This window comes from Megalopta genalis, chromosome 13 (genome assembly GCF_051020955.1).
Source record: "Megalopta genalis isolate 19385.01 chromosome 13, iyMegGena1_principal, whole genome shotgun sequence".
In the NCBI taxonomy this organism is placed as follows: domain Eukaryota; kingdom Metazoa; phylum Arthropoda; class Insecta; order Hymenoptera; family Halictidae; genus Megalopta; species Megalopta genalis.
In genome coordinates, this window is record NC_135025.1 from 12899251 (window position 1) to 12924045 (window position 24795).

The following is a 24795-nucleotide window of genomic DNA, read 5'->3' on the forward strand; positions in this document are numbered from 1 at the left end:
ACAAGAGTATATGTTCAAAATTTTCTAGACATTTTTTTACCCTCCCTTAAACATGCTAGGGTTAATCCATAATATTATATACATATAATTTCATACGAATCTTGTCGTAGGAAGGTTAAATATGTCATTATAACAGAGTATGACAATAGAACAGAATTTTATTCTGACTCAAAGAAGAGGATAACAATCGTACTTGCCGGGTTATTACTAGAAATTTCCATCAGACTCATCAAAGTACGGCAAGGGGTTAAGAAAACAATAGGAAATAAACGAATGCTCCTAGAGAGAGAGGGAGAGAGAACAGAAAAATGTTCGCCGCTCAGATCGTTACAACCGGCCAGTAACTAGTATTTCAGAAATGTTTTCATTTCCCGGTCGGTTTTCCATAACGGATAAGAACAACAACGCGTGGCAAACAATAAACAACCGTGCCGGCCCAATTTGCAGGTATAAAAATGCCTGGATATCGAGGGTTTCGCGTTTCGGAAAAACTCGCAGGGAAAACCTCGCCTGGGAAGCGTGTTTCGAGCAATAGAAAAGTTTTTCGAAAGAGAGCAAATAGGGTAGAGGAGCCAGTTACTGCGGGCTAGTCAATTACAGTGCCTTATGTTTATTTAAAAGACATATTAATAAATGTATAATTAATACATTAATTTTTATAAATTAAATTAGTTCAAATTATACATGTAAAGGACGGAAATTCTCTAAAAATACCACGAAAATTGTTTGAATTATTTGATACCGAATTCGCGAAATTTTCTGTAAATCTTATGAAAAGCATCAGAAAATACTGAACGAATGAACATCGATATTCAGTAAAATAAATCGTTCTAAGTAAAACGAAGCGGTGATTATTTATTTGAATTTTTGTTTTTCGTTTCAATTTCAGTAGTAACGCGGTAACTGAACCTGTTTTCCGTCCGATGCGTTAGTTACTGTGCACAGTAAGCGAATCTATTTTTACATAACCTCAAATCTCAAATCAACACTGTTATATTTTCAAAAAGGAGAAATATAAAAGGGAAATTTTGTTAAAGCAGTCATCTCTAATGTGAACTTTTAAAGTATTTATTATTATATTACATTTTTGTATAAAATGTAACATCTATGATTATTGTGCACATAAATATGAAATTAGTTATGCCCGGAAACAAACAAACAAATTAGTGGAGACAACTTTTATTTTGCATAAAAATCTGCAGTCTAGTTATCTAATTTTACATGCAGGAATATTTAAAAATATTTATATTATGCACAAATTCGCAATTATTTGTTTAAATAGGAGCAATTAAAAGCAATTACGTTTTTAAAGAGAAACAATTAGCAGGAATTAATTTTTGAAACCGAAACAATTAGAAGGAATTATTTCTTGAAACAAAAACAATTAGAAGCAATTATGCTTTTAAATAGAAGCAATTAGAAGCAATTATCTTTTTAAAGAGAAACAATTAGAAGCAATTAGTTCGTAAAACACAGTATTCAGGTAGGGAGCACAGTAACTGATCTTTGTAGATCATGGGCACACGGTAACTGGCTCCAGAACATTTTTTCGCTCCTAATATTCAAAGAAGACTTGACAGTTGTGTCGTGGAAAAATTTCTATCGACGAAAGACACTTTGAAACTTACGTTTAAGCCCTTAAGAAACGTCATTTGATATGCTACAGTTGCGTTTAGTAGCGAATACTTCTAAAAGCTGCTAACGGGGCACAGCAATTGGCTCCTCTATCCTATCTTCCGGCGAATCTGCTGATTGCCCGATAACCCGGCGGCTATCTGGGTCGTTTCCGTCAAACTTGTTCCTATTGATCCGCGAATGCCGGCCACATTTTCAGCATCTTCGCCGGCGTTTTCGCGTGCACTGCAGTTCTCCGTGTGTATCGGCACCGTCAGGTGGTGCACTGTGTCAAGCAGCCACTGATGAAGGGAACTGCGGCGGTTGCGAAACGTTCGCTGGAAAACTGCAACGCTTCCTTAACTTTCGGGGCTCCCCTATCCGCGGGATCTGCATCGACGGTTGTTTTCGTGCAAAAACGGAGCGAAGCGGATCGAATCGCCGGGTCCTTTCATCGGGCATCGAAAACACGAACGATGGAATCGGGCGCAACCGAATCGGGGCTCCTGTAAATCAATGGATCCGCGCGTTGTAAATGTGGAGCGTGGATGAATCGGGACGAGTCTCTTGGAGCTTCATAAATAATGAAGCAGGCGAACGTCTACCAATTGTCTGCCATCGGGTGATTGTACCGGAATTTTGAATGCGGGTTATCTCGGTCTTTCTACGAGAGGGTGTAGAATTAATCGAGGAGAGTTTGTTGGTTCAGAGCTGAGAGATTTTTAAATAACGATCGAATATGCTGGATTTGTTTAGTATTTTCGTCGACGTACAGTGACGAGCATATAAATAGAGAAGTATACATGTGTGATAAATTTTTTAAACTTGAACCAGATTGTATGAATTTTTTGAGATGTCAGTTACCCGGATCGAGAGAACGCATTTTTTTCAATTTTCGTTATAAGCTCGGATGAAAAGGTTGCAAAAAGAACATCGCTTTTCGATTGTTTCTTCGTTCCAGCCAATTGAAATCTAAAAAGATTTTTGTTTACTCATTCTCTAACAAACTAATCGGTCTAACATGTCAGAAAAATTCAAATAATTTGGTCCAGATTTAAAGAAGTTGTTATATATCTATATTTCCCTATTTAAATACATACTCTTGGAATTTCAAAAAATAATGAAGAAGAAGAATTTTTATTAATTTTCTAGATGATTCGTTAATTTTTGTAACAGATAAACTTAAATTTCTTATCAAAGAGCGCATAGAAAGAACCAAAACATTTTTTTATTTCAACTGAGATGTTTCAAAGATTATGAAAGAACATTAATTATTGCTCGCGTTTTTATCTCATCTTTTTAATTTCTTTGCAAATTGTTGAACACAATAAGGTATATATTATCTATTATTATATATATTTTATATAAAGTAGAGAGAAAGAAACATGAGGAATTAAATACAATCACTGGGAATTAAATATAATCTTAACATTAATTAACAATTGCATGCAAAAAGATTATTTCTCGAGTCATTAGAACGTGTTACGGTTGAAAACAGGAGAAAATGTGTTGAACACGTTGTTCGAGTTATCGAACATAAATTTCGACAATTGGATAACAATATTGATACATTAACGGTATCGTTTATAATTAATTGAAATTTTGGCAGTCCGAGCACAGAACCGGAATACATTTTGTATGCACGTGTAATAAACAGATAAATCACATGTAGAAATTCTATAGTTTTGCATACCTCGATTTGTACTTCCATTTGCTTCCTTATTTACATCATTGTATAATAATATTACTGATATTTAATTAACGATATCACATTTACGTTGAATTACGATCGCGCGTAGCTGTTTATATTTGCTGCCAATTCTCGTTGTACCGGGTATAGTACCGCTATTTAAGAATCATCTGGAATTCACTAAAAATTGTATTTAAGATTTTATTAAAATTTATTAAGATTGCTTTTTTGTTTCAAATCATTTCAGTTTCAAGTCATTTATGAGAAAAACATAGCATTTTAAACGTTTTGATATACTTTCCTATTTTACTGAATAAACTGAATAGTACTAATAATAATAATAATACTTAGAGAAAACTTAGACTCTTTTTCTTCTCCAAAAAATGTTCTCCTTTACTTAACAAAAAATAGAAAAAACAAGAAGAAAGAAAACTGCCTCACGTAATTATTTATGTACTTTATAAAAAGTATTATATATATATATATATATATATATATATATATATATATATATATATATAATACTTTATAATATAAAGTATATTATAATATAATAATACTTTAATACTTTACTTTTAATACTATAATACTTTATATTATAATATAATATAACTTAAAAATATTACTTTATATATTATAATATAATATTATAATATAATATAAAGTATTATAATACTTTATAAAAGTTCGTACAAAATTTTGTAAACTAAAATATGATGAAAATTAGCAATAATTATAAGCAGATTATGGGTCTTTATGCAAAATAAAAATTGCAAGACACAGGAATGAAGCACAAGTTGTTTTCTATCTTTAATCATTTTAATAAGTTCAAGCCTATATATGACCCTACTCAATATTTGCCATAAATGCATAAAATCCGCAGTCTAATTATAATAAATGCCCGAAAAGATAATTTCGACGCCCTTCACGGTAATTTCAATCGTTAAGCAAAGGGCAGTAGAACTCCGATCAGACATTCGCGGTTCCGCGGCAGTGAAAATCATCAAAAATTAACCCCGGCACCGCACCTAAATAAACGTCCCCTAATCGAAACGCTCCGGTCCCCGCAATTAGTTCCACGAACTGAGGCGCCGCTTTATTCGAAACAACAACAAAATCGCGTCGATCGTCGCAGAGGGGCTCGTGATCGGGTCCGATTAAATGAAATCGGGGTGTCGGTGAGTCGCAATTAGCGCTCGCGCGCGTCAGATCAGAGAGCGGTCCCGCGCGACAACAGCAACAACACCCGCCGGCCAGCAACCGAGGCATTTGTAACAAACAAAGGGATCGATCGGTTTGTTTCAGGCTGGAGTGCGTGGTGAACGCCCTTTGCCGAGGACTGAGCCACGCGTCGAGCAGTTTGGCCCGGCTGGTCCTCGACATGAATCTGTCCGGCGAGCAAGTGTCCCGGGTCTGCGACGCGCTCCGCGGCTGCGTTCAAGTGCAGGCGCTGCACTTGCCCCATTTGGGATGCGGCTGCGAGGGTCTGGCCTCGGTCGCCGAGCTGCTCAAGGAGAGGCCTCTGCTGGCGCTGAATCTCGCCGGTAGCTGGGGCGCAAAGAACGAGGACCCGTCCAGCTCTGGAATCAGTATGGGTAAAACTTTACATTCTCACGTTTTTTTTTTCTTTATTTATTTACCATCGCACGCTCGTCTATTCGGCTTTCGGCACCAGTCAGCTGGTTGCCGGAGGCTGTGCCATGAACATCGAGCGCACGCGGCTGCACAAATACGACGAGGACATTTGTGCAAAATGTGATTGTTCTTCGTAGATGGAAATAGGTTGATTGCGTCGGTGTTTTTGGTACATCGGAAATAATTGAACACTAATTTATGGAAAAAGAACGGTTTCGTATGCGCAGGATGTCTTATGTGCCAAATGGCTTAGACTTTCGCCTAGATTTTATCGACTTTTAATGAAATAGTACATGTTACATGTTCATTATAGATCGCCCCGTCGACGGGACAGTCTAGCATTTCTTTTTCGTTCGATTTAGAACGAAAAATCAAACTACACTTTCTTCGTAATAGTGTTACGCGTCGTACGAACTGAGCTCATCTTTAAACAAATGCAAAATTGTCGGAGATACGCGGCTTTTAACACAGGAAAATGATTTTTGTCATAAAGAGCTTTGCCGATTGCGATGGTCAAAATTGAGCTCAGAGGTTTTTTAATGACTATTATACTATTCGATAGCTGACCAAGAAAAATTCATCTATGTAAAATGTGTAACTTGTCCGTGAGGATAGTTACAAGGTAAATTAAATTGCGCGCTTTTCTGTCCATTTCTCCCCTTCAGTGGCTCTTCAAAGTTTTGAAAAAAATGTGGCTTATTTTGGAGATCAAGCTGCATATTGTAGAATTTTTTCACATTTTTCGATTGCATACTGTAATTATAAAATATGGAAAACCAAGCAAAAAAAGATCGGAAAATTGGAGATTTCTCGAAAACAAAAGTATGGTAAATTTTTATATTGATTCCCTGATAAGATACTATCACAAGCAAACATCTATGCTATCACAAACAATATCAATTTTTTTCAGATTTTTCGTCCGGTTGTATCATTGTAAAAAAAAGAATGGAAACCGAATTTGTTGACGTTTTTGCTATGAGGAAGAATGTTGTACTTGTTGAGTTGACGGCAAAGATAGATTAAGTAATTTTAAACGTTATTACATTGGAACAAGGAACTTTTTGCGTAGAAAATACGATTTAAAAGGAAGAAAAAATTGTGGGGGTTTCGAATCCCTACGGTACACTTTATTTTTCAAATCTCATATCACACACATGGTTTATCTACATGACTTTAAAAATATCTTTTTAATGTACTAAAAATGTTATTTTTAATATTTAAAAAATATTTAAGTAAAAATAGATACAACAAAAATTGTGCAATAAACATAGTCTAAATAATTATTATTATGAAGGATGTTAATTCACACACACACACACACGTCGCTTACGCGACTACTTTTATTAATATTACGAAGAAAAAGTCGTTTGTGATTTTTCGTCCCAAATCAAAGGAAAAGAATGCTAGACTATGCGTCGTCGACGGAGCGATCCATAAGAAAGAACGTATATTATTTCGTTAAGAGTCGATAAAATGGAACGAAAAAAAACATTTTGTATCTTGAAATATTAAAAAATACATATACCAAGCGGCGATAAATTTCGTCAAGATCTTACGTTACAAAAAAATTGCCAAATGTCATCTCCCGTTTGAACGCTTCGCACGAGTCTCAATTAAGAAATCTGTACGATCTGTTTGTCGTTCGAACGAATCCGGCGTGTATCATAGTTCGCGGCATTGTTTCGGCCGATCGAAGCGTCGCGATCCAACGAACCGTTTTTACCCGGCCGAAAATCAACAGCACGCATATCCCCCGGCGCTTCTCGAGAAATCGAGCGGCGAGAGTTTTGCGACGAGAAGGTCGCTTAAGCTCGCCGGGGCACGGTTCATCGGTCACTCGATCAACAAGCGGGATCGCGAGCGTGAGCTTAACGAAGCCCCGGGGCTTAAGACGAGCCGAATTAATGATCGCGCCGGGTCAAACGAGCCGTAACTCGACCCGCCGGGCGTCGATCGACCGGTCGATCCGATCCGCCGGGAGGAAAAATCGCGATCGAAATTTCGCCGGATCCGAACGGTGTCCGCTGCCATTAGGCTCGATTTGCATGATAGCGCGATCCGGATGCACTCGGACTGCGCCGCGGACCGAGTGGACTCGACGACTACTCGAAACTCGTCCCGAATGGGCTACCTTGGACATCGAAAAGCGATCGGTCGCTCTACACGTCGCGCTACTCGTCGCATAAACGACGTATCGAGCTAAAAACCAAGTTTCGGATTCGCATAACTCTTTCACGCTGGTGATCTTCGAACATTTATACAGGGTGGCTGAAAAGTCGTAGTATTAGGGGGGCCGGAGAGTAATGTCGTTTCTGTACACGTCGACATTCCTTTGTCATTTATCAGCTCATCGTGTACTTGAAGCGAATTTCAATTTCGCTTCTCATTTTAATTTTAAGGGTTGTCCGAGAATTTTTTAATAGCTTTTGCTACGAATCTGCTATGCATACTCGATGCGAATTTTTATTTGACTTTTTTCTTAATTTTAAGGGTTGTTTGAGAACTTTTTGCGTACTCGAAGCTCATGCATCTAAGTTTTGAAAATGGCTTTCTTCTTGAATTTGAGCTAAGATCTGTAATTAATAGACTACGGATATTTATGTAAAATTAAAATTGCCCGCGTTGCTTTCAAAACACAGCGTGCTATGTAAACGTTTCTTTCTTTCTTTAATTATAAATAGTAGAATAAAATAGTTACAAATAATAGAATACAATTTTCTAATTCTTTCAAATGTTGTTACTATTTGATATTGACGCATCAGATAAATATTTAGAGCTAATGAATTGTGCTATTGAGAGAAACGCGGAATAAATAATAGTAGGGGAACCGAAAAGTAATGTCGTTTCTGTGCATGTCGACATTCGTTTGTCACTTATCAGCTCATCGTGTACTTCTAAGTCGCGCCAAAGACATTTTAAGGTTAGAGTGACTTGTTTTCTCGTAAATAATTAAATCTTAAATTTTTTTGCTATTTATGGTTAAATGGCCAGCCAAATACCAGAAGAGGTACGTATTCGGCATTGTATGCTTTTTGAGTTTCACAAGGGTGGCAACGCAACAGTTGCTACCAAAAACGTTTGCGATGTTTATCCAAGTGCATCAGACGTTCGAAAATGCGAAAGGTGGTTTTTTAAGTTCAAATCCGGTAATTTTGATCTTTTCGAGAGAGAGAGAGAGAGAGAGAGAGAGAGAGACTCGCATCGGTCAGGAAGACCAACAACTTTAGACGATGACATGTTAAGGGCGGAAGTAGAAGCATATCCGTGTCAGACAATTGAGGAACTGTCGAACACTCTTAACACGTTCCGTGCCACGTGTACCATCGATGGTACACGCTTGCATGTTTACTTAGTGAACTGAACAAATTGTTTACAAGAAATTTAGAACCGAAGAATCAATTTCCACCGCAAGAATGGGCGTTGATAAGTTTTTGTTACGTTGTTATGTGTACGAGAATTAATAATTGCACGTAATACATCAAGTTTTAGTAAAATATCAAAGTGTGAAGATTCGAGTAAAAAAAGCTCGGCACGGAACGTGTTAACCAACCTTGGTCGATCATTCAAGAACATTTGCAGCAGATTGGTAAAGTAAGCAAAGTAGGAGTTTGGCTTCCGCATGATCTGTCCAAAGAAAACAAAGCTAACCGATCCGCCACATGCAACTTATCGCTTCAGCGACGTACCATGGATAAAATTAATGAATTAGGGTGGGAGATATTGCTTCGCCAACCATATTCGTCGGATATTGCGCCATCAGATTTCCATTTATTCCGATCGCTGCAACATTTTCTAAGTGGCAAAAAATTTGGACGATGTCCAAAATGCCATCTCCGGATATTTTTCTCGAAAACCAAGTGATTTTTATCGATTCGGCATTGAAAATTTGCTCGCTAGATGGCAAAAGGTTATTGATAACGAGGGTAATTATATCATTGATTGAAGATAAAAACTAGTTAAAAATTGATCTGTTTGAATTTAATGTAAAAGAACGAAATTACTCCCCCCCCCCCCTCCTCCCATACAAGGAGATAATTCTACATGGAGAAATAGGTCGAAAAAAACAGTAACATTTTTTCATTTAAGTTTAATAAATTTAATTACGTTAAATGCGTTTAATGATTCGTCAGGTTTATCTGGCTTGTGGCTATGACGAGAAGTAGAATTGGTATGTGATGTCCAGACGCGCCACTTGATTTCCTATTCGATAGTATTATTTTTTCGATCCATTTTTTCTCGAAAACGCAGTCTTAAATGAAAAAATGTTATTCGTTTTTTCGACTTATGTTCGCACGTAGAATCATCCCCTGGCCTGGATAACACGATATTTCATCCACTTTGTATTGCAGTGGAACCAGTTACTGCGTATAGTGATCTAAAGCTAGGTAATTTTTGGCGAAAAATCGGTTTTTCAACTGTAATTTATGGATAAAATGTTTCTTCTCGTGAATTGATGACCCTTTGAAACTTCGATAACCTGAATATTATTATTTATCACGTAACTCTGTAATTAAATATAACGTTGTGAAGTTAAAATTTTGAAGGTACGAGAGGTTCAAAGCATTTGATTTAATTACACAGTTAGGAGTATTAAAATACTAGTTTACATCACCATCTGTGCTTTTTCCAATTTTCTATGTAATTTATAAGTTCTAATAATTTCCAATTCTATGTAACTTAACAAAATACGACGCAACATTTTCAACGTCGTGTCAGTTCGACTACATTTTTTAACAAAATTTCGTTGACATTGTTTAGTAAACTAATCTCTCTAACATCTCAAAAAAAAGCACTAGTCGTTCGGATCACTCTTCAAAAATATTATTCTGTTCTAAAAGGTGCTCCAAAATTACCCATTTGCAGCCGGAACCATTTTAATTCTAACAATATAGAGCATATAGAGAAAAAAAAACAAATATAATACAGCATAGAAAATATAATATACTCCCTGTCTGCATTAATATTACTTTCTGTTCATTATCGTAAAAATGGGTATTCATCCGTATATATAAAATAAATAAATAAATAAACACACAGGAGAAACAAATGCACCGATTAATACATTTAAAAGCACAGGGTGCGATATAAAAAACAGGTGCATTTTTTAGCTGTACCAGTGCCTAAAAATGCATGCAACCAATATCATGATATCCTCCATTCTGTACCATTTATCTTTGCCTGGTGACATTTTCTTTTACCTATAAGCGTTTCCACCATTACGTGGGACACCCTGTATCCGTCGAAAATCGCGTTTTGCACCACCTTTCGTAAAAAAAAGTACCGCCGCGTGTCGCGTCGGTGGCGCGCGTAGCCAGCTAATGGCCTCGGAATTAGAAAGTTCGAATTAGAGCAGTTCCCGGCCTGCAGCTCGCGAATCGGGAGTCAAAGTTCCCGGTGTTGTCGGTGTTTTCCACTCGTGCCCGAATGAAACTTCGGCCCTTTCGAAGTTTAAGCCGCGTTATTTAGCCGAGCGGCCGCGGCACGGCGCGACCGGCGCCACGTAAACGCGTAAAAGGGCAAACGGACGTTCAATTTATGAAGCGGAGCCCAGCCGTTTCCTCGAGAACGAAGCTACAATCTCGGCAGCCTAATGCGCCATTCGTCCCGGATAACGAATGCCCACGGACGACGTTCTCCCATTCGCGTTCGAATTAGTTTCACCGTCATTTTATCCGAGAGCCACCCTTCTTCCTCTTCTGTCTTGCCGAGAAAATCGATCAGGCTTTTCCTGGCGAATTGTTTCCGCCTGGGACCAAGATGATCGAGAGCTGTCTTGCTCGAAATGCTAACGACGAGCTGGACATTTTTCTCGACAGCCCCGAAAGCTTTAGGACGCCGTCGTAACTGTAGGGTGCACGTGTCGGGCTTGGCCAACATTTTAGTCGAATGACGGACGAAAGATAAGGATTAGCAAATCGAATTTGATTCGGCAGCTATCGATTAATATCCAATCGAATCAACAGTTGTCTAGGTGCAAATTTATTCTACCACAATTTTAGTCCATATTATCGAATATATGTATATTCAATCGAATAAAAGTTGTCCGCATAAAAAGATTATTATTATAATTTTATTCGGCACTATCGAATAAATATCCTATCGAATAAAAAATTATCTCGATGTAAATTTATTCTAATACAATTTTAATCGACATGATAATAATCGAATAAGAATTAATCTCGATACAAATTTATTCTAATACAATTTTAATCGACGCTATCGATTATATATATATTCAATCGAATAAAAGTTGTCTACATAAAAAAATTATTATTATAATTTTATTCGGCACTATCGAATAAAAACTTTATCTCGATATAAATTTATTCTAATACAATTTTAATCTACGTAATAATAATCGAACAAGAATTAGTCTCGATAACTAAACTAAAACTAAAAGATTTATTCAATTTCATTGATTTCTCCATCTCTTTATACAATTGCTGATCCCAATATAAAAGTTTATCAATATTACATACTATCAATTTCAATATTACATACTACCATAAGATAAAGTTCGGTCACTTTAAATTTATTTATTTATTAGGTCAATATATTTTATTTACGGCATCATCAAACGTCCCTGTGCCGTTTAAACGATGACCGAAGACGATTCTTGAATCAATTCTTTCGTTTAAAAAAATCGTTCTTTTTCATCGATTTTCTACTGTCCGTTTTTTCAAGAGTCGATCCTTTTCCCTAAGAATCAAAAACCGTTTTCCATATTTCAGCTGCTCACGAATCGTCAACACGAAGTTCTTTCATTGGCGTTTTTCTGTCAATGAATTTATTCCACCTATTTATTGCCAACGATAAAACCAACTAAAAGTTGGAAAAATTCGGATGATCTCGATTGAAATCACCCCTGTATACATTATTATTATTATTATTACACCTGTATACATTAGCTCGTTCGAATTCCGTTAGAAACGTTGGAAGGTTCCCGAGACTGGGACGCGTCGCAGCGTAAACAAAGCGGGCGGAGCGCCCAAGGCCGTGCCTTTGTAAGGATCGAATTTCAACGTTAACCCTTTCGCTCCGAACGACGGATATATCCGTCATCCATATGAACACTCGCGGAGCCGAACGCCGGATATATCCGACATCCACATGATCGCCCTCTGGGGACGAACGCCGGATATATCCGACATGCTGGTAAAATCGCGACCTAATTTTTGGTCTGCACCGCCTCTTGTTACTATTGCGTGAATCTTTTGACGAAACAAACAAACGACAGTCCGAAATAAACGACACACCATTCAAGTTATATTTGTTCTACCTGCATTTCCCATTATTATTGTGTTACATGTCATAAAGGGATAGAAAATCGAAAGTACTAACTTTAGGACTAATTATTATGTATTATGTTTTGTATTATGAATATTATGTTTTATTTTATTACTATATATTATATATTATTTCTTCACTTTTTCCATTGTTAATGAAACTTTTTTTACCCATTAAATAACTTTATACCTTATGCAGAAATTATAACTATATTGTTTTAAAGAAAAATCCCTTTTCTTCCCAAATACACTATCCACGCGCAATGTGCACAATTTCGGCGGGTGGTTCCGTTCAGGAGGGGCGCTACGGCGGACTGAACCGCCGTAGCGAAAGGGTTAAAGAAACGCGGCTAGAGGAAAAACTCAACCGCCGTGTATACCGGGTGTCCGAAAATGATCGATGAGTCTGCGGCACGGAGTTGGTGCTGTAATTGTTACGGGTTTCGTTAGGGTTCGGAGAGAGATTGGTTCTGCCAGACCACCCTTGGGCCGACCCCGCGGAAGTATCTCACTCGCCCTATTCAAATTCGGAGTGCGAACGTCGTCGACTTACCCCTCGCCCTTTCCCTTACAACTTGTGACCGAGTAAGTAATGTGATTATTGAGCGTTGGTTCGGTTGGTGGGCGGATCCTCGTTGTAAAGCGAAGCTTCCGACGGGAATTGCTTTCCTAGTCACCATAGGGATCATGAAGAGCGACTGACTACGAGAGTTAGTCCGGTCCGGTTTGAGGGGGGGTGTGGATTTGCGACGTTGCAGAAAGGGGACGTCATTTCTCCGTTCGTTTCTATGGTAGAAATCGTCTTCACCGAAGACCGGACCACCCTCTAATAGGACACGCGCACACTAGCGACAATTGAGAGCAATTCCTGGAGGAAGATTTGTGGAAATTTCAATGTGCGACTAATGTAAAATCATATGCCAATTTACTGGCGAGTGTGATTGTCGGCGGAGAGGGCCGTCACTGTTGTAGATTTGACCCTTAACCCGAGAAAGATAACCTACGTCGCAGAGGCGCCTGCGAAGACTGTTGATTTTTGTTAATTTTTCATAGAGGTCTAGTGATTTAAGTTTAAAATTACTTAAAATATAAAAAAATATAATATAAATGCATTTTATTTTTACAATAATGCCAAACCTTTAAAATGACTAGATTAACTTAAATAAATATCCATTGTTAGTATAAAATTGACGCCTTAGAAAAGCATGCGCCTCTGAAGCGTATGGTTATCTTTTACGTACGTTGTCATATGGTTATCTTTCTAGGGTTAAAGGCGAATACGACTATCTTAAAAGCAGCTTAATCTTAAACTTCCATGACTTTGTTAATATTCATTCGAATCGAATGAACCAAAAAACATATTAAAGTTTATACTCCGTACTTTTTAATTCTTTATATTATCTATATCGCAATCGGTGTTTAAAACGTAAAACCGGGGTATAAGTGAGTATGTTAATTTGAAAGAATTTCTTCATATTATTTCTTGATTATATTTATCATGATAACTGTAAATATTCGTCTACGTATAAATAGGTTAAATAGACTAAACTTTATTGAAAGCAAATATTTTTAATTCATGGATATATAAAAATATAGATATGACATTAATGTAATGAATATTTATTTGATAACTAAAAAACTGTCTTTAGTATCTAACAATTAAACGGAATAACAAATATAAATAAATCTATACAATCTATACAATTTTCTTAAAACATTGAAATATCATTAGCAAACGAAAGGTGCTTTCATGAAGGGCTCGAACGAAAGCAGAGTCAGAAAATCTTTAAACTTTCAAGACATGTCATTGCTGTCAGAGTTGTCTAAAAAAAGAAAAAGGTTGGCACATTGTTCGTCGTACATTTTACTGTTTAGAGAAACAACAATTTGTTAGATCATGCAAACTTTCTGAAGTACGCATTTGTCCGTCTTTTCGGGTCAAATCGGCCACTCTGCGTCACGTCGTGAAGCGTTAAGATTCGCCTGTCTAGGCTGAAGGCAACCACTCCGTTGGCAAATTTACTCGTGCTTTCCCGTAGGAGGCTTTGCGACAAAGCTGGACAACGTGCAAAAGACGAATGGCGTCGGTTGGGAACGTTAAGGGATTGCTCAAAGAGCGAGAGAGAGAGAGGGGGGGGGCAGAGAGAATTCAGGAGTATAACAAAGCGCCTGCTTCACGGGGGATGATTAATACGTTATTTCGGGCCGGAAATTCAGTTGGAAAGTGTCGTTTGCACCGTGGTCGGCTGCAAAGCAGCCCGTTCGTCTTCCCAGGATGAGGACTCCGGCGGCTGTCGTCGCGGAAATATGCTCGATCCAGGCCACGTACCTTTTTCCTGCCTCCTCGTGGCATTTTCCTGCCCCCTCAGTCATAAAAGGGCGGAGAGGTCCACAGAGTGGCTTCCTCGAATCAGGAGAATTCGAATGCTGGGAAAGAGGCTCGTAAACTTTACACCCTTGGTGGTTTACGAGGGAGGCTACCATTCTCAGCGAAGCGTTGCCATAATCGGCCCGATCGGACCCGGTCGATCGCGATTACCATTCACCTGACTCGAGCAAACTAGTTTAGGTTAGACGATTAACCCCGTCCACGCGATCACTTACTGGAACGCTCGTTAAACGCTCGTGTTGTTGATCGTTTATTCGATTTACGCGATAGCTACGAATTTATTGGGTAGGTCGATTCAAAGAAATTATGTTATTTTGTGTGTAGTATTATATTGCAAAGAATGATAGTTCTTTCTTTTCGACTAATTCTTTCTTCGAATAATTCCAGTAATTCTTTATTCGAATAATTCAAAAAATTCTTAATTCGAATAATTCTTTCTTTGAATAATTCCAATAATTTTTTATTCGAATAATTCAAAAAATTCTTTATTTGTATAATTCTTTCTTTGAATAATTCTTTCTTTGAATAATTCCAATAATTCTTTCTTTGAACAATTCCAATAATTCTTTATTCGAATAATTCTTTCTTTGAACAATTCCAATAATTCCTTATTCGAATAATTCAAAAAATTCTTTCTCCGAATAATTTTTTATTCAAATAATTCAAAAAATTCTTTCTCCGAATAATTTTTTATTTAAATAATTCGAAAAATTCTTTATTCGAATAATTCTTTCTTTGAACAATTCCAATAATTCTTTATTCGAATAACTCGAGAAATTCTTTCTCCGAATAATTCCAATAATTCTTCATTCGAGTAATTTTTTTATTCGTATAATTCGAATAAATCGAACACAATTCTTTGTTCGAATAATTCGAATAAATTATCAACAATACATTTGTATTCGACTGAATATTTATTCGATAGCGTCGAATAACATTTTATTAGAATAAATTTGGATCTACATAAATTTTTATTCGATTGAATATTTATTCGATAGCGTCGAATCAAATTCCATTCGGTAGTCTTTATCTTTCATCCGTCATCCGAATAAAATTTTGCCCTTCTCTGCACTACCCTATAAAGTGCGTTTGTCGACGTAGTCGCGCGAAGGTCACGGTTCCGCAAGTATTTTTCCGTGAAACAACGATGGAAGGAGAAGTTTGCCGAAGCGAGCCAATAAAGCGGCGACCGAGTAGAACGGTGGAAAACTGGAACGGTAACAGGTAGCGAAATAAACGCTTGAAAGGTGCACGGGCGCCGTTGGGAAGGTAAACACCGGCAGGCAAACACGTGGGCCACCCTTCCACTCCGCGGCGGCCGCTAACACTCGAGAAACTACCCCTGCCGAGTTTCTTCAGTCCTCTCTCGACGATCTCTTGTCTCGTCGACTTAGATAAACGGTGGATCGTCTACGCGGTTGATGTTATCGTCGCGGTCGGTGTCGGTAAACAGCGTCGCGCGTGTTAACCCCCGTCGTAACCGGCGGGGGTTGTTGCTCCCTCGCAGCCTCGGCAATTACAAACACCTGACGCAATGTGCCTGTTCCTCCGCGAGAACTTCCGTGGCTTCGTCGGCATCGAAGGTAAGGGGCTGGCTCGTTCGCAGAGCCGAGACGTTGTTCGAAAACTTTCCCGAAGGTAAACGGAATTACACGAAATTCGTTGGGAAATTTGATGGATTAGTTTAGCAAATGACGTCAGCAAAGAGAAGAAAGTTGCTTCGCGCAACTGTTTTGACACTATTTCTAACGATCCTTTGTGTACACCTATTTTTGACATATTAGTTGTATAATGTTTATAGGAGAAGTGGAACAATTCATTGAACTTTGGAAATAATTAAAAATTTCACAAGGTGTCTTTTTTTACATCTTTGGTAAAAATAGTGTCAAATTACTATATTTTTGTATTTCGTTCTTCTCTTTTAATTTTTTCTACTCTTCTTATATTTTTTCTATACTCATTTATTTTTTATTTTCTTTTACTTATATTATATTATTTTTATTATCTGTCGTACGCACTAAATGAAACAATTTTGCAATATAAACAGTGTGCTCTATGCTTCACTATCGTATGTACTTTTAATTTAATGAGACTTATAATTATTAAAATATCAGATTTTACTCAAATGTTATCGATATGCAGAATTTCTTAACTTTCGTCAACAAGTGTGCGCATCCAATTCTACTTTATCTGATAAGATTAGACGCAGATTTCGCAAGATTTAGTTTCGTGTTATAGATAAGTAACATAATTAGAACACGGTGTTGTAATGTGGTGCCGAAACAGTCGCGAAGAAAAAAAGGGAATCGTATCTGGGCCGCGGAATTGATTCTCGCGCGAGTTACTTAGGCGAAGGCCGATTGAATCTTAAGTCGGCTATCGATCGTTCAACCTTGCGGAAACTTTTTCAATGAAACTCATGATTGAAACAGAAAACCTCCTCGCACCCCCCTTTGGCAGGAATTATTGGACTAGTGGATGCATCCGTTAAAATCTGTAGTCCTTGTTCGCTTATTTTCTCTGTTACTATTGTTCTCAAACTGACAAAACCAATGTCAACAAAATAAACAAATTTGTAAAGTATATACAAATATATATAAACGTGGAAACACAAGCAACTTCTTCCTTTACATTATTATTATTATTATTATATATTGTTATATATAATATATACAGAGTGTCCCAAAATTATGCTATTTCCGAGAAATACGGGGTCCCCGAGATCATTTAAAGTATTTTTTTCCTTAGCGAAAATGCAGTCCGCGGCTTCGTTAACGAGTTATTAACGAAAAACAGTGACCAATAAGAATCGAGTACGGCTGACGCGAGGCGGCCCAGCCAACCAGCGCGCGAAGCCCAGTTCCGCTCATTGGCTCGGTCGCCTCGCGCCAGCTGAGCTCGCCTCTCATTGCTCACTGTTTTTCGTTAATAACTCGTTAACGGTGCCTCGGAGAAAATGTTTGTAAAGGAAGAAGTTGCTTCAAATAACCCGAGGAACCGGCCACTTTCGGATTACGAGACATTTTTGGGACACCCTGTATATACAATATCGAGTATATGCTTACTCGATTGCTCTCTATGTTTACTTCCAACAAATGATCACAAAAACTCAGAAAATTTGTTTTATATATTGTAAAAATGAAAAATCCATCTTTAATGGAGTTTATAATAATATCTTTACTTGCAACAAATGATTATTAAATAATATAAAAATTTAGAAAATTGTTTTCACACTGCGAGAATGAAGAATCCACTCTCAATGGTGCAATCTACTTCATAATAATATCTTTACTTGTGACGAACGTTTACTAAATACCATAAAAATTCAGGAAATTCTTTTTCCATTGTAAAAATAAATTTTTAATGTAGCGAAATATTAAATTTTAATTAATATTGCTTATAACATCTTCACTTGCGATACACGTTTATTAAATAATCTGAAAATGTCCCATCCTTTGCAGAAGGTGCTATAATTCCGAGAACATCGAAAAATTCGTGAAATAGCCTGGGGAGTTAACAAAACGCGTCGTGTTTCCCATCGAACGGATGGCTTTCTCTGTCCCCGAGGCTCGTTCTCGCGCGTATCATAGAGAAACAATCGAAAAATGGCGGAGAGGAATCATCGGGCTCTCTTCTTTCCCTCTCTCCCGAGGAACCGTCAAACCGAAAGATTCGATTTGTCTACGGTGCTATAGACTCGACGTCGCCCCGAGAAAGATTGCTTTCGATTTGAGGGTGGCACGACGACGGTGCGCAGGGGTTGCCGGGTAATCTTGAGGGACTTCTCTCAGCCCGTCAGAAGTAAACTCGATCCCGCTGTTATCCGTTTAAAGAAAATAGAGAGGGCAGACTCGAAATTCTGATTTCCGTGGGCTCGAAGATTGAAACGGAAGACCTTGAACCCCTCCGAGAGCCGAAGTGGACCATCGAGCATCCTCTCGAAGGACCTTGAGTGGACCCTGGACCGGCAATAATGTCCCTACGAAATTGTCCGTCGCGGAATATTGTTGTCCAGTGTATATTGAACTTTCGCGCAATATGGCGTGTCAATAAAGACTTGTTCCGCGATATTTGATATATTGCAGTTCGCCAGTGAACGCTGGCCTGCAATTTCGCTTCGGTTCGTCCGACATCTCTTCTTCTTTTTCTTCCGTCTTTTCTCGGTTTGGTGTTCTTTAAAAAAAGAAAAAAACGTGAATTTATTTAGTTGTTCATTTATTTTACTTATTAACGGGTCGAATCCCTTTGGTACATAAAGTTAGTCGTATATAGCAGGTGATATATAATGTTCAATATTAAGCTCAAAGTTATGGTTATGGTTTATTTGCATTTATAAAAACACTACTCAGATAGTTGAATTGACCGCGAATAAAGTAGTCCTTCTTGTAAACATTTTAAAGATAAATACAGTGGTGCGAATAATTATAGACTCAAAGTAACTTGATAAAACAATAAAAACTTAACAATATATCATATTTGTATATTTCTGTTTTCTATTATTTATAATATAGAAATATACGAATATAGACTTTTTCTTGGTTTTTCTTGAAATATCATTAAAAAATGTAAAACTTACTTTGAATTTATAATTATTCACCGTACTGTAATACTGTATATTAAAAATACTGTATTATATATATAATATTTATATTTTATAATTATATATATAATTATTCACAGTACTGTAATACTGTATATTAAAAAAAAAACTTAATAAAATATCATATTTGTATATTTCTATATTAGAAATAACAGAAGATACAAATATACAAATATAATAGTTTATTAAATTTCCGTTTAGATATCAGGAACAAATGTAATCATTACTTTGAGTCTATAATTATGCACACTACTGTAGAGTATATTTAAACAAAACTTAGATAAGATATGTATATATGTATGTATACATATTAATATATAAGTATATCAATGAATAAAATATAAATAATAAATAAATAAATATATATATATATTTATATATTATTTATATTTGATTCATTCATATACTTATATAATAAGTATATGAATTAAGTAATAAATATCTAAGAATATTTATTTTGTTTACATAACTGAATGTTCTCTATAAGTGGATAAATCCAAACGTTTGAAAGGCTTTACTGATTACATGTATTATGGACATGAAAGAGGCAGCTTCCTTTGCAACCCAGTTGATCTTTAAGCATGGATTGTAAACGTTGCTGAATGAAGTCCATCCGGGTGAAAATTTCAACAAAAGACGCGGATTTAATATTCTCCTTTGCCGGACAAACAAGCAAAGGAGAAAAGGATGCTATTGTAATTGCATAATTGCTTGATCTGCTGAAAATGTTCTTTCTGTTATCGTGGATACTTTGTTAACGGCAGCGCTCGCGAGTTCAACCATAATTTCACCGTGAACTTTTATCATCTTTTAACTTCTGTATTATTTCCATTTCTGTTTCAAGCTAACATTACATTAACATTCGAAACAATTCGTATAACGGCCGACTCTGTTCGAAAGCACGTCAACGTTTTCAAAGCAGAATAACTGATAGTTTAATCGGAGCTTTTTCCTATTTGCGAAAAAAACTAACAATTTTCTATAAACACGCGGAATCGAAGTATCGGTGGATCTATAACTGTTTCCTTAGAACAGAACGGTGAAACAATTCGAAAAATAACTGTCACATCCGAACCAATTGAATTTTTTTCGAACAGTTCCATTCGAGCCCCGGCAGACGATCGGAAATTTCGTTCTGTAATTCGATGTTCGGTTCGTCGAGTATTATTTACCGTTTCGGAAAGCTTTCGAACTTCTCTTTGACAAAGCCGCAGACCGCGGGGAAGGAATTGCAGCAGCCACGCTCAGAGAGACAAATCATCGAAAACAGCTCGACGAGTGCTTACCTCGACTAGAAAAGAATTGCATTATTTTCCGAGCTCGAGGGAAAAGGACTTAGTTTTGAAAATACCTTATCTTTCCAGTGTTCGCTTACTCAGCCAGTCCCGTTCTCCCACGCCCCATTATCCACCCTTTTCTTCTCGTTTCCTTTCTACTACTGGCAGCCGCACGACGGCGCGTCTTTGCTTCTCCTCCCGTTGCCTTCTCATTTTGATCTAGCGTTTTCCCTCCCGAGAACTCTTTACATTCCGGCAACATACGTTTCGATATTTCACGTCGATCCTCGCATAATTCGCAGCTGCTTCTGTCGATATCTTATCCTCCGCGTTCTCGCGCGTCTTGTCTTCGCTCACGTATTCTCACCGTTACGTTTCTCCTCTTCGCGGCGCTTGCTATTGTCGATCATGCCATGGAAGGTGATTTAATGATTTGCGATTCAAACGTTGCTGAACACGTTCGCTGTGTGAAGCCTATTTTGGAGAAATTTGTTCTAGATGCCAACATTTCTTTCTTTTTATATAAATGAATAATAAGTAAAAAATAATAAGCAAAATATAATAAGTAGAAAATAATAAATAAAATATAATTTTAAGCAAAAGATAATAATGAGTAAAATATTATGATAAGTAAAGAAGCAAAATAAAGAAGAAAGTAAAATATTAATAATTATAAAATTATAATAAGTAAAAACCAATTAGCAAAAAATAATTATAACTAAAATATAATAAGTACAAAATAATAAATAAAATATAATTGTAAGCAAAAGATAATAATGAATAAAATATAATTATAAGACAATATTATAATAAGTGAAAACCAATTAGCAAAAAATAATTATAACTAAAATATAATAAGTACAGAATAATAAATAAAATATAATTGTAAGCAAAAGATAATAATGAATAAAATATAATTATAAGACAATATTATAATAAGTGAAAACCAATTAGCAAAAAATAATTATAACTAAAATATAATAAGTACAGAATAATAAATAAAATATAATTGTAAGCAAAAGATAATAATGAATAAAATATAATTATAAGACAATATTATAATAAGTGAAAACCAATTAGCAAAAAATAATTATAACTAAAATATAATAATAAGCAAGAAATAATAAGTAAAATATAATAAGTACAAAATAATAAATAAAATATAATTTTAAGCAAAAGATAATAATGTGTAAAATATAGTTACAAGAAAAAATTATAATAAGTAAAAACCAATTATCAAAAAATAATTATAATAAGCAAAATATAATAATAAGCAGAGAAACTAATAAGTAAAAACTAATAAGTAAAAAATAATAATAAGTAAAAAACAATAACAACTAAAATATAATAATCAGCAAAAGCTAATAAGTACAAAATACTAATAAGCAGAGAAATAATGGCATCATTATCCAGAAGATGATTCCGGAACTTTGTCGTGCACAACCGTGATTGGACGACGAGATGGTACTTTCCAGTCCCAAATAATCCAGTATACTCAGCGACACGCGTCTGCAGCGTGCCGGTTTTATAGGTCAACGCGCTTTCCGCGTAGGATCGTTGCATCAAAGTGCTGCAATTGCGTTGCGACTGCACTCGAGTGCGGTCCGCCATGATGCGTGCGGTTGTCATCGATTCTCTTGGTTCTTTGCTCGCCGTGCAACAAGCACCGATTCCTCCGGATCGGTTACCGATGCCCGGCCAATAGGCTTCCGATCCAACGAGCGAAATAGTTGGAATCCTAACGCTCCAAAGGACCCCGCACGATTTTCTTTCGAGACGAATCATCGAATATAAAACGAGCTACTTGTTGCCCGGAAGTTGAGGAAACCATCGATATTGACACATTGTTCACCGGAAACCTATTGATAGCCTTTTCAAAGACTGAACTGTGTCTAAGAGAAGCTCGATCATTTTCGTGTACATAGTAATTTCGAAAGAACTTGTTATATTATATAACAGCTCTTACTCGAATGACAATTATTCATTATTCGTAACAAGGTTATTCTTTATTCGCATAATTTTTCATTTGTTTATTCGAATTGGGGTTGTAGAATTATTCGACTAAATTGTTCGAATAAAGATTGTGAAATTATTCGAATAATAATGCGAATAATTGTTGACGATTTCTTTCTCTTTAAGTTGTTAAGCGTGTACGTGTTGCAATTATGAATCCTGGAATGTGCGATGATTTATTTCATGTCTGTAGATAAATTATTTAGTCGTGCATCGATGTTCAATCTGTCTAAAAGTAACAAACTTTCCGATGCGACAGTTGAAAAATATTTTAATTGTAAAAATGAACGTGGAAGAAATTAATATGGAGACACTATTATATATGTATATCGACATAAAATGTATAGAATATATTATATATATTCTATTCTATTATATATATATATATATATATATATATTATATATTCTATACATTTTATATCGATAATTTATAAAATATATAAATAAATATATATATATGTAATTATATATATATATATATTCATACAAATAATACATACATACAAACTTTTTTGTATAATATATAATATATATTATATGTATATGTATAATGTAATATAAAATATATTATATATTTTATTCGAATCGATTATTTTCTGAATGAATTCCTGTAAAAACGACTTTTTCGAGTAACAAATAGCTTCTTAATGAAATTAATTTTTATTCAAATGAAATCTTAATCGAATGAAATCATAACTTGACATAAATTGTTATCTAGATCAATTTTTAATCGATTGTACATTTATTCGATAACGTCTATAATAAAATTTCAATTGTTAACCCTTATCTCTTAACCATGATCCGAATACAATTTTGCCCGACACTGCTAAAACGAACAGATGAAACAGAAAAGAGTAAGATCGCTATCCCGAGACTATCGGAATGATCAAATATATGATAAACTTTTACGCAACCTCGATGTCCCCTATCGACGCACAGAGAGATCCGCAGATTCGTCTGTAATCATCGAATTTGCTAACCCAACCTGTACGTATGCCCCGTAAACTAGTTCCACAACCGTGTACCGAAGTCGAGACACGCAAGACCTAATTGATAAATGTTCCTCTGCCGCTGACAGAAACAGAAATAAGGGAGAAATAAGAACGGAGGCGGGCAGGGGAGAAAAAGAGAAGCAGAAACGTCATCCGGGAGTATAAGGTATCGCTTGGCGAAATTGCATCGCGAAGAAATTGAATCCCCGCGGCGTTATTAACCGGTGTTCGGCTCGCTGTGAACTGCACTCTCCGATAATTATTTCCTCGAGACGACAGAGCGAGAAATAGAGAGAGAGAGAGAGAGAGAGAGAGAGAGAGAGGTGGAGAAAAAGAAATACATAGCCAGAATCGTAACGCGAAGGCACGAGTACTAGAAGAAATAGCTGGCGCGCGAGCTCTTTGTCGCAAGTCAAAAAAAAGAGAGAACGCGCATAGGGCTCATCCCGCTGCACTTCTTGTCTGTTTTTAACGAATTACGTAATTATCCTGCGAGCCGTGACGCGGGGACCATTCCTCTCGACTTTAATGAAATCCGAGAGGGAAGAATTAAACGGACCAAGACGCTCGAGATCGTTTATTATTCCCTTTGCGATTCCGCTTGTTCTCTGCCGGAAGAGCGAATGAATTTAGATGCGAGCGGCGCGGCGCGGCGAGGCGAGGCGAGGGCCCGCCGGAGGACCGGTGACGTTCTTTGACGACCCCGTTCCTTTGAGCAACGAGTGCCGGCCCTTAACACGTTCGCCGGCTAACCAGCACCCCTCGGACAATCCCGCGAAAGATAATCAGCTTTTTAAATGGGACGAGAACTAGAGATTTCATTTTTCTCCGGGAAACTTATTTTAACGATACGGGAATGAACTTTCTTGGGGTCTTGGGGACCTCCTTCGGCTACAGGGAGACATTATTCTTGGCTCCGTTTGGCCGTCTGTTTGTTGGTCAGTGTCGGGGTTCGACAAAAAGTAATCTGGTTAATGATTAACGGTTACAGCTCGTTAGTTGTTAGGTAGAGTCATAAATAACTTCCGTTTTGTTGTCAGACATTTGTTTTGTGCTTTTTCTTTCATTTATTTTTGTCGTTTTCTTTTATTTTATTTATACTGAACCCTTGTTTATTTAGTGAAAGCGAATAGGTGATTCAAGTGATTCGTAGTGGGTAAATGCGGAAAATAGATTCTTCTTGGCTGCATCGGAAGTTATTTATGACTTGACCTAAAATTATAAATTATTACATATTATTATTATTATTATTATTATATATTATATTATATATTATTATATATTATTATTATATATT

The 24795-nt window shown here is 36.5% G+C and overlaps 1 protein-coding gene and 1 pseudogene across 4 annotated transcripts in view; both read left to right on the top strand.

Annotated features, from left to right (window-relative positions):
* The window catches only part of LOC117224855 (uncharacterized), a 548263-nt gene that overhangs the window by 455715 nt on the left and 67753 nt on the right, over positions 1–24795 (top strand). For 3 of the 4 annotated variants that reach the window (XM_033478031.2, XM_033478032.2, XM_076526010.1), the window contains one exon: positions 4610–4899. In XM_033478031.2, coding sequence (XP_033333922.2) covers positions 4610–4899 — 290 coding nt within the window. The remainder of the gene's footprint in view (positions 1–4609; positions 4900–24795) is intronic. The other variant, XM_076526011.1, reaches the window with a different exon arrangement.
* LOC143260488 (uncharacterized) lies at positions 7777–8857 on the top strand (annotated as a pseudogene).